We start from the raw sequence: 10635 nt of genomic DNA on the forward strand, positions 1-10635 counted from the left end.
ATATATATATTTTGAATGGTAGTGTTCATGCTTCAAGTATTGAGTCTTCCCAGAATCTGAGGTATTCAGTGGATAATTCATGTTGTCCCAAACCTGTATGACTGACTTTCATCAGTGGAACACAAAAATGTTTCTGATATTTTGAAGAACTTGTGCACATAATGGAAGTCTATTAAGGTCTACATAATGGAAGTCAGTAGGGTCCAAAACAACACACAACCACCTTTGACTTTCATCGTATGGAGAAAAAAAAAAAAGAGAAAAAAGAAAACTGAGATCATTTGTAAAGTATCTTCTTTTGTGTTCCACAACATCATGGTGTGTAAATGATCAGAGAATTTCCATTTTTGGGTGAAATGTTCCCTTAACGGTCCAGATGAAGATGTTCAATATCTGGTTGTTACCTCTCCATGGCTTTAGCGGTATAAGGCAGGTGCATTTCAATGCTGTGTTCATCTTCGTCTGTCTGCAGACTCATCCTCTCAAACAGGCCTGTTTTCCACAGATCAGCATAAACTGCCAGAGAAAAAGATGGGGCAGGGAGAATTAAAGCCCTTGTGTTTTGAACTGAGGAGTTACAAAGATAATTACACAAAGCCTCATTAATATGAACATCATCAAATAAAAGATTATCTCATATTTCTGTTGCACATTTGTCATGTTTATAGCCACAAAACTATCGCATAATAACAAATTTAGTCATTTACAACTTGGAAAATGTTGCAATCTCTTCTGCAAAGCTCCGTTTGAGAGCAAATGAGCAAAAAAACATTCTGGGCGACACCTTTCTGTGCATTGTTATTCAATCAGCATTTAATCCTGCCAAGGGAGGAAATGAGATTGCTTACCCTTCTGGTCGATCCTCAGGTCATACAGTGGCGTTCTGTAGACCTCGGCGGGGGAGAGGGCACAGCGAGACAGCGGCACATGGTGAGAGGGGCCGAGTATGAACACCCTCCGACTGATGCATAAGAGAGCGCTGCAGTTACCTCTCTCCCCTCGGAAAACTCAACATTATGGCTACTTCAAGAGAATTTAAAGAAGCTCTGATGACAGGAAGGACACTTACGTGATGGAGGGGTCCACCTGCTTGTAGGCGTGGGCGGCACATGCGCCGCAGTAAGTGTAGCCAGCGTGCCTGCAAAAGACAGTGGTTTTAGAATGCAGAATCACAACTGAAACAGAAGAAAAAAAAAAGATGTTTGTCTGCTTTCACTCCACATACGGTGCTATAATGGCTCTAGCTGGACCAGCTGTAGATTGTGCTTGAGATAACCAGCCCTCGAGTTGTGCATTAAGCTGGGATCCTAATTGTAAAGACAGGAAAATGTCATTAGGAAATATGAGAGAAGCAGACATAATTTTACAACTTTGAAACTTCAGCTGGGAAGATTATTTGAACATCTTCCAAATGTATTTTGTACAGTATCAATTTCACCATGTAGAAATATTTTTGAAGCATGACAAGTTTATAATCTATTCATTATATATTACCGCAAAATTTGCAGACAAAGAAAATGAAGCCTATTTTAGCATAATTATGATTTTTATGCATTATTTTCATGACAAATATTGTGTAAAACAAATGTTCAGATAGACTTGTAAGAAAACATTCTCTCTTTTGCTGTTATATAAAAATAGCACTATGAAAATGTGCTTATTTGTCATTAAGCACATTTTCATCCCTAATGTTCATTGTTGTAATGCAACAACAACAAAATTCGCTACATGCTAAAAGATTTTATAATCAAGCATTCATCAATGGATTTCTCTATTTCTAATTATAAATCAGTCAAACAAACAATGACTCGGTAGGTGAAATGGCTGTCCTGAATGTTGATTTGAGCAATATTTCAGCCTCAGACAGAGCCGTTGTTCCAGTCCTAATGACTTTCTTATCAGAGTATGACAGGACAAGATAACATTTTTGAGAACCAGTGAACAGATGAAGTTCAGCTGATTCTGTAAAAGGAATAATAAGAATACAACTAATTTGGTCCAATTTTAGCAGTTGTTAATCAAATCTCTACACTGTAATGAATCATACCATTACATCACTAATGATATTCCAAAGAGCAGCCAGAAAATATGCTAGCTCAAAAAGTATATGCCTGTGCTGAAACTGCGTGCCCAGTGAAGGAGTATTTTATATAATCTTGATATAAATGTGAGACATATAAGTAACGATACGCAAAAATATAAAGGGGTTGAGGGCTGAGGCTGTGAAGAACAAAGATCCAGTTCATCCGCTTGCTGCCAAGTTTGTCTCTGTTATCCGGATGGGCTAGTTTGGCCCATCTCGGCTTCCGTTCTGTCAGAAAAACTGGGCGGGGAGAGTTGATTGACTGACTGAAGCGAAAGACTAATTGGTCGATTAGGATCAGGGGCGTTTCCAAAGAGATGCATATGTAGATAACGCTTTTATGATTGGATAGCTCAGTGTGTTTGGCTAAAACTCATTGGCGGAAAACAGATGTGGGCGTGTATTCAAATATCGTTTTGTTGAAAACATTTAGCTTTTGTAACATTCACATAGGATTAAAGACACTTTTGGTGTTGAAGAAATGTACGATTTTTTAAGTGAAACGATAGAAGAGTGATTGTGTCTTTTGCTTTATGATTGTCAAATTGCACACTTTGGAAAAATGTCACATAACTGACAGTAAAAGACGTCGTTTGTTATTGTGAACAAAATAAAAAGCATTGACAACATGCTAAAACTTATCATTTTTTATTCACAAATGTATATCTAAATCTATCCCATTTTATAAGGATTTTTGTTATGAGTTTGAGTTAAAACACAGATATACAATAACCTAACTAGACAAAATCTGTATATTCTTTACAAGAGCATCCTATAACCTGTTCATCGTCGACGTCATCGTTTAATTTTATATATATATGTGTGTGTGTGTGTGTGTGTGTGTGTATTCTCTGTAACTCAATTTCAATATACATTCTGACTGACTGCAGTTTACCACCAGAGGGCATCGTTGCATAGAAAATGAATTACCTGCCCTTTTTTACTGGTATAGTCGGACAGTTTGTGCAGAGCAAGTTTGTTTAAATAATAAATCAGGTAACAGATCTGCTGCGCTACGAATAATACGGATGTATCCAAGTAAAATCAATCAGTCGGGTCGTCAGCTAATTGTCTTTATATCAGACTTTAACAACATTCATTGTTTTTATAGACATTAAATTATATTTGCAGTAAGCCAGAGACACAAAACTTCCACAATTCGTACATCGTGTCAGAATGTACTCTTTTCGCCGTACACTGTACTCACAAAATAAATAAATAAACAAATCAAATCGTCCAAACAAGCAAAACAACAGCACAAGACTCTAGAGACTTTGGTACACACGTTAGCAATTGTCCTTTCTGGTGTGCCGTCCCGTTCCGTTTCCACAGCAACAAGGACGCAATAACTGCTGGGTCACAGACCAAAAACTGGAGTTTCATTTACTAACTCTACATACAGTATAATTATATATGGGTTGCATTTGTAAAACTTAAACAGCAATACATTTTACTTTCAGGTAATGAATGGAATACTTTTGCAGCTGATGTCATTGGCACTTTCCACAAAACTGTAAGGCTAGTTTTCAACAGATGGTCAGTAAAACAGCAGGTGGGTAACCGTCAGACGACCTGCGGATTCGTCTTAACTGGGCCAGTTTGATGTCATCTTGACCTGCTAAACATTTAAGCATGGTTTTCTATTTAGATTTTCTCATTGTGTGTTGTTACAGGGGATTATTGGTGACTCCATGGCTGCTGTGCAGTATTTTATTGAGAGGTTCTCTGTGACTTGCAACAAGCCAGTGTCCCACCTGCAGCTGGCCTGCTGTCCTTCTCACTGTGCTGTCCCATGGCAGGACAAGGGCATAAGGATTTACGAAAACAACAACCTGGAGGTCTTTGTTAACCTATATCTATTTTCAACAAACAAATACAGTGGGTACGGAAAGTATTCAGACCCCCTTAAATTTTTCACTCTTTGTTATATTGCAGCCTATAATTACTGTCAATTGATTGAAAAAATGAACTAATTTATCACACATTTTGCTGTAATCAATTGCATCTAACATTAAAATGATATATTTTCACATTTAATTTCCAAGTTAATGTAGAAAAAACATAACAGTGTATTTTAAATATTTGTTCAATGGCATCTTTTTACTATGAATTATGAATGAAGGCAAGTACCACCAATACCATATTAATGTATCTATTTGTTTTTTGTTTTTTGTTTTTTTATCAATTTCCGGGGATAAAGAGTAAATATAGCCATTTAGCTTTACAGTGTTTGTGCCATCATTTCTTTTCTTTTTTATTATGCAAGTAAAGATTGTGACAATATTTACATGTGTCAAGTACAGGACAAACAAACATATATACTAACAGCCAACATTGCAAGTCTATTCTGACAACTCCTGTATGTGTTTTCTTGTGTCTGTGAGCGTGTGTGTGTGTGTGTGTGTGTGTGTGTCTGCGCGCATGTGTGAGTGTATCTAGGTGTGGGAGGAAACATATAAATCAGAGATGATTGTGCCATCATTTCTAACATTTAATAGAACTAAATTGTTACAGAACAAAAATATATAAATGTAATTTTAATGTTTTCTGTAGCCTCCCTTGGAACTCATTGGCCACCATGGCGATGTGTCTGCCATGGTGTTTGGGACGTTGAGAGATCGTCTCGTCCTCTGTAGTGCTTCTGAAGATTATGTTATCGTCTGGGACATTGATCGCTGCTACAGACAGATCAAAGAAGGTAATAATGCATGCAAAGACCTTGATTCAAAAACAGACTGAAACAATCTGCTCGTCTGCAGAGCATATAAAACTGTGACACTTAAGAATGCTCTACTCTGGAATAGAATGTAGCCACTATTCTCTGTCAGTCACTTTTTTGTCTCATCTCCCAAACATGACATCTGTGTTCCAGGTGTAATTGCCTCAGGTAGAGTTGTTGGCACATTGCTCGGCAAGGTGGAGCATCTGTCACTGTGTCCACTGAGCGCAAAATTGACCGCATGCTCAGGCTCCAGAGTGTTTCTATTGAATGCAGAGGTATGAAATAAGATACACACGATTTTTATTCAGTGAATCGAAAACAAAAGCAGTTATGCTGAAACAGTAAAAAGATAAAACAAATGCCTTTTTTGACCCGTCTCCAGATGAAATGCGAACAAAGTCTGCAATGGAGAACATTCCGTTACCCAGACTGTGATTGACCAACCCATAAAAATGAGAGATAGCATTGAAATACTCATAGGAAACCAGCAGTAAATTAGTGTACGAAAAAATCACAATAAGCCCCTTGTTGGCTTCTGTCTTGTATATCAGAAATAAACGGTCATATCACATTCAAACAGTATTTGTCTGCTTAAGCCACACTTAAACTTAAGAACATCTTTGCATTATGTAATAAAACACGTTTCAATTAAATTATAAAACAATTAACATATTTCTAAATAAAGACCCAAATTTGGGGCCACTGTATATGTGTTTCCTATAGAGAGAGGATGTGCTTGGAGTTTTGAAAGCTCATCTTGGTCCTGTGACTGCGTCAGAGTTCTGTCCATGGGACGTTAATCTTCTCATCTCAATCTCAGAAGACAGAACATTTAAGGTACAGATACGATACTAACCCAAACCAGGACACCCTGACTGTACCTGTCCTAAATATGGACATGTGTTTGTTGTATTACTGTTCAAACATTTGGGGTCAGTATGATATAAATGTAAGATATACATTTTATATATACTGTAGATATATATGCGTATGCCTTCTTTTTCTTTTTTGTATTAGATTTGGGATGTGAAGAAGGGAGATATACTCTTTGAATCTGCTGTCCTGTCAGGTCGGTTTATAGTTATTAACACCAATATTTATACAACAGAAATTGAGGTTGTTCATAGTCTGTAAATGTAGAGAATATATAGTGAAGATGCTGAAGTTTTTTTTTTTTCCACAGCGTATCCACTGCTTAGTCTGTTCTTCGTGGAGCAAAACAGTCAGTTCATCATAGGGTCTGGTGATGGACAGGTGAGTAACACACACACACACACACACACACACACACACGCTTTCAGCCTCTCTTTTGTAATCTATATATCACTTTGTTTATGTTGGAATCTCTTTGTGATTCAAGCTTTGGTGCTACACTCTCCCTGTGGACCACAAATGCCGCTTGGTGACAAAACTGGACCTTTCGAAGCTCGAACAGAAGCATGAGAGAAACCTCAGAAAAACCAGCTCACCTCAAAATAGACCAGATGGTTAGAAAAAAAAACCCACAAGCCACAATTCAGACTGCGTATAACTACTGTTTTTCATGTGCCTACCTCACTGCGGAAAAAAGATACATCTGCTTCAAGTGGAAAAGATCTCACTGAGCTTCATCTGTGTGCTTTTATAGGAATGACTGGTAATGAAGTGAGAGGAACAGTGGAGACAGCAAAGCCTGTTCTGAAAATCTGGGCACAGAAACTGCAGTCCAGTCATGCTAGCCTTCAGCAGAGGTACTGTCTTTGGTCTGTTTTTGTTGTTCACCTTTATCTGCTTGAGCACTTGTTGAAGTTTTGGGGTAAGAATCGATGTAAGGCAAACATGAGAAGGTTATGATGTGCATACCAAATATTTTGATTTGTAGTTGGCCATTTTCAGTGCTGTTCGTTTGCAACTGCAGCATGTTATTGATCAAATCTTATCAGGTGGCCAAAATGTATTCACAAACACACAGTATGTATGATAACAGTCATAACTATAGTAGTCATGACATTGTAAAGTTGTGGCAGTGATATACAGCATGGTACACCTGTCTTCACAGGCATAGGAAATAATTTTTCAACGGATATTTCTATGGTCATGGCAGGAAACTTCCAATTAGGAAGTCATTATACTCCTATTTATGGTTTCATGCTGTCCAAACAGCAGTTACAGCTATGAAAAGATGGTTGCAAGCACTGAACTTGAAAACTTTTGAAAATCATGCCATTATATGCTGAAATGTGTAATATCATGTTGTAAACACTGGTGGAGAAATGCCTGCAGACCCAGAAAGTAAAGGATACAAAGGGAGAGGCAAAGTCATAAAAATCACTTTGTTTTCCAAAGCATAAATACTAAAAACTTTGAACATTGACAAAAGCCTTTTATTTTATTACATACTCATGTTTAGTTAACCGTCTGTGCATGAATTCTTCATATTGTTATTCACAGATTCATAGTGATTCATAGAAAAAAAAAAAACGTTACCTCAATAACTCTAGTTAATTGGACAGGAGAGATGACCCTTGACCTCTGCCACTATAATTTCCACTGCAATAACTTAAATCAAGTTTTTCAAAGCTTTAGTGCAGTTCTCAGAGCAAGCTTGTGCAATATCTTATCATAGATTCAATGAGTTTCAATTAAATTTGACAGGCTTTCATAGATGTTCTCTATAGACTGTGTGGCAATGTGGGTGTGAATTCCTATAGTAGGTCTATACAATACAGATCTTTTTTTCTTTTCTTTTCTTTTCTTTTTTTCTGTTGTACCCTTTTACATTAACCAGGCCTTAGTTCTTTGTAGTGTCTTTTGGTAAACAGTCTCTTCTTTGTACATTTTCCATAGAGGAAGTTGTGTGTGGATCGGAAGTTCTGATGGGCTCTATCTGCTTGACCTGGATACTTCAGAGCTTCTCATGATTCTTCCACTCAAAGGCATCATAAGTATTCAATTAACTCTCAAACATAAACATGTTTTAGGTTCAAATTTAGCAATTTTTCAAGTAAATATTTGACCCATTATATTTTTACATGCGTATGTTTATTAGTAAAAAAAATAGTAACATGTTAAAAAAATTTACCTTTAAATAGCAAAAAATATGACACAAATAAATGCAACAGTGGCCTTAGTGGTCAACAAAACTTTAGAGTGTAAGTAAGCTTCTGTGTGATAACCAGTTAAGGATTCGGTCTCCTAGCTTGGGATGTTCCAGGATTATGATACTTTAGAGAGTGACAGAAAGTCAGTGCATGTACTTGTACACTTAATGATAACATTGGTAAAATCTTGCAACCTCAAAACAAAATTCACCTCAAAAATATGCACAAACATCATGATTTTCATTATAGCAAATGGCTTCCTAGAAATACTTTAAGCAGGGGAAAATACGCCCATCAGTATGGTGCCATTGTCTGGGTTTCTGAAGTTTAAGAATGACTGTTTAGTTTTCAAATTTACTAATTCCTCCTGGTTAAACACTCATTTATTCCAAACCAAAATCAAGTTCAGAAACATTTCAAACTTTTTTTCACTTCATGGCTCAAGACATAATTACTGTAGTCATTAAATATTTGCCTGGTTATCTCTAAAACCCACTTAAATTTGTTTTAGATTGTTTGAAGTGGCAATTTTTCTCCTGACACAGGTGACCTAAGCATTTCATTGGCAGGATCATGGGCCGTCTCTAATGGACTTGGCGGCAATGTAAGTACTGTGCTAAGCTTTTTGTGTCTGTAGAAGAATTCTAACTGTGCAATATGTATACAAATACAATATTTTATATGTTTACACTGTTTTAAGTTTTTTGACAGATTTTTTAATGATCCCTTTTGTTAACCATAAGCCGCTCTAGAGTTCACGTGTACAGCACCTTTGGTATTTTTACAGCCCTGCAAGTAGCAGTTTACGGTTTCCCAAAGCCAGGATTATTTAAGATGTAAAGCTTTTACAAGTTTTGGCTGTGGTTTGCATTCTGGGAGGAAAGTGGTCTGTGTGAGACAGTATGACATGAAGACTACCCTCAGCCTCTCTCTTTCTGGCTAGATGTGCTGTTTGGTGACTTCTCTATTTGGGACATCAGTAGCTCTTTTTGAGGTTAATAGTGCCGGGCTGGACGAGCTCTGTTTTAGGATGGCGATGGGCTTCTCTGTGGATGAGCAACTTTCAGTTGTGCCCAGGTAACAACACTCATCTTTCAGTCTCTATGAGCCTCCTGGTGTTAGAATTAAGAATATGCAGGGTGTCATTTTGAGCCCCAACCAAGTAAAATTTTTCCCCAATGTTTGATTTTGGTTTTAGCCAGAATTATCTTCAGTAGACGTATTGTCTGTTATAGACTGTTAACCTTATTCTACCACAATGGAAAATGCTATATTTTATTATTTCCAGTAATAGAAGTCTATTTATGTTGTTTTTTCCTCTATTTTCAGCTCTCCTCTGATGACTATGTCCCCTCTGAATGCTGAGCTGGCAAAACATGGACGAAAACCTCAGAGAAAAATAGGTTGGAGTTTACAGAACCACACACGCACACATTTTGTTGCCAAAAAAAAAAAAAACACTATTGGATTAACTAGAATTTCAATGTCATTGACACCCCCATGGCAATTGTACGATCATTACTGTCCAAGATGTTAATCTTTCTGGCCTCGCAGAGGCCTGTACCACATTATAACTTTTCAAAAGAAAGTTGTCATTAGGCACAGCAGCATTCTTATATACTATAGTTTGAAATATTTGGGTTGATTCTAAATACTTTTGAAATACATGGAAAGGAAACGGTCCAATGAAACAGTCACTCTTCATAAAACAGTCTGATGCCATCTGGTGTCTGAGGTCACACAGATACAGAATTTTGATAACCACCGAATGAGCCACAGACCACATCACAAAAATTCAGTGCTAAATCAAAATGTACCCTATTTATTTTCTTAACAGATGATTTTGGTCTTAATTTGCTTGATTCATCACTGCATACAGTATTATTACAAAGACAACAATGTACCCATAAAAATAAGCTGACAAAATTAATTTATACTATAAGCTACACTACCGTTTAATAGTTTGGGGTCGGTAAGATCATTTTGTTTTGATGTTTTTGAAAGAAGTCTCTTATGCTCTTTGTAAGCACTTCAGCAAAGTGGCAAAATGCTGTAGCCCACATAATGTTCTGCTGTAGGACCTCCCATCTTCTTCCTTTTGTCAAAATTAAAATGAATAGAAGAATGAATTACAAAATACTTTTTAGACTTCTTGTATTTCCTTATACGCTTTTTTGAGTGAGTGTTTTAACTGCATAATGATTTTTTGTCTTATATGTCTCATGGATGTAAAAGCAATCCATCATCATTATTTCTCTCTCTCCCTTAAGGGAGGCTCTTCTTCCATCTCCACCTGGGCATTATTTCTCTTCCTTACTAGAGTTACACATCCTCAGAGGTTTAAATTTATTCCATAGCTTTTTCTGGGGCCTAAGTCAATACCATAACTAGGACAACTCATTTTCTTCATACTGCTGGGCTTTGACATGCACTGATAGTCAGGATCCAGTAGTTTAGAGTATGGGTGATTGAAGGTCTGATAAAAGCCTGATCTCAGAACAGTGTGACATATTCTTGAATAATTTGTTATGTCAGGATGTGGTTTGTTGACAATGACCCGAAACTGCTACCTCTCTTCGGTACACTGTTTCGGTATTTTTACCAATGTAAACTGAAATAATTTGGGATACCACAGTAATAAGTATGATCTATGAAAGTATACATGATTTCTTATTGATTGAACTCACGACGGGAACCTTTTTAGATATTCCAAAGAACATAGAGGTTTTTTTTTTTTTTTTTTTTTTTTA

General features: G+C 36.8%; 2 protein-coding genes across 2 annotated transcripts in view; one reads left to right on the plus strand and one right to left on the minus strand.

The window, feature by feature from the left end:
• The window catches only part of LOC107739891 (protein MEMO1-like), an 8015-nt gene extending 5024 nt beyond the window's left edge, over positions 1-2991 (minus strand). The window contains exons 1-5 of the mRNA XM_016552136.1: positions 2979-2991; positions 1226-1307; positions 1070-1138; positions 849-961; positions 405-516 (exon numbers count right to left, since the gene is read on the minus strand). Coding sequence (XP_016407622.1) covers positions 405-516; positions 849-961; positions 1070-1138; positions 1226-1307; positions 2979-2991 — 389 coding nt within the window. The remainder of the gene's footprint in view (positions 1-404; positions 517-848; positions 962-1069; positions 1139-1225; positions 1308-2978) is intronic.
• Positions 2992-3515: 524 nt separating this feature from the next.
• Positions 3516-10635, plus strand: part of LOC107739896 (WD repeat-containing protein 27-like) — a 41100-nt gene continuing 33980 nt past the window's right edge. The window contains exons 1-13 of the mRNA XM_016552142.1: positions 3516-3635; positions 3757-3921; positions 4637-4781; positions 4956-5080; positions 5529-5642; positions 5823-5874; positions 5989-6059; positions 6166-6292; positions 6433-6535; positions 7632-7720; positions 8431-8489; positions 8829-8962; positions 9215-9288. Of these exons, the coding sequence (XP_016407628.1) occupies positions 3775-3921; positions 4637-4781; positions 4956-5080; positions 5529-5642; positions 5823-5874; positions 5989-6059; positions 6166-6292; positions 6433-6535; positions 7632-7720; positions 8431-8489; positions 8829-8962; positions 9215-9288 (1240 nt within the window). The 5' untranslated portion in view covers positions 3516-3635; positions 3757-3774. The remainder of the gene's footprint in view (positions 3636-3756; positions 3922-4636; positions 4782-4955; positions 5081-5528; positions 5643-5822; positions 5875-5988; positions 6060-6165; positions 6293-6432; positions 6536-7631; positions 7721-8430; positions 8490-8828; positions 8963-9214; positions 9289-10635) is intronic.

The sequence above is a fragment of the Sinocyclocheilus rhinocerous genome, unplaced genomic scaffold (assembly GCF_001515625.1).
Source record: "Sinocyclocheilus rhinocerous isolate Xijiao unplaced genomic scaffold, SAMN03320098_v1.1 scaffold1156, whole genome shotgun sequence".
NCBI lineage: Eukaryota > Metazoa > Chordata > Actinopteri > Cypriniformes > Cyprinidae > Sinocyclocheilus > Sinocyclocheilus rhinocerous.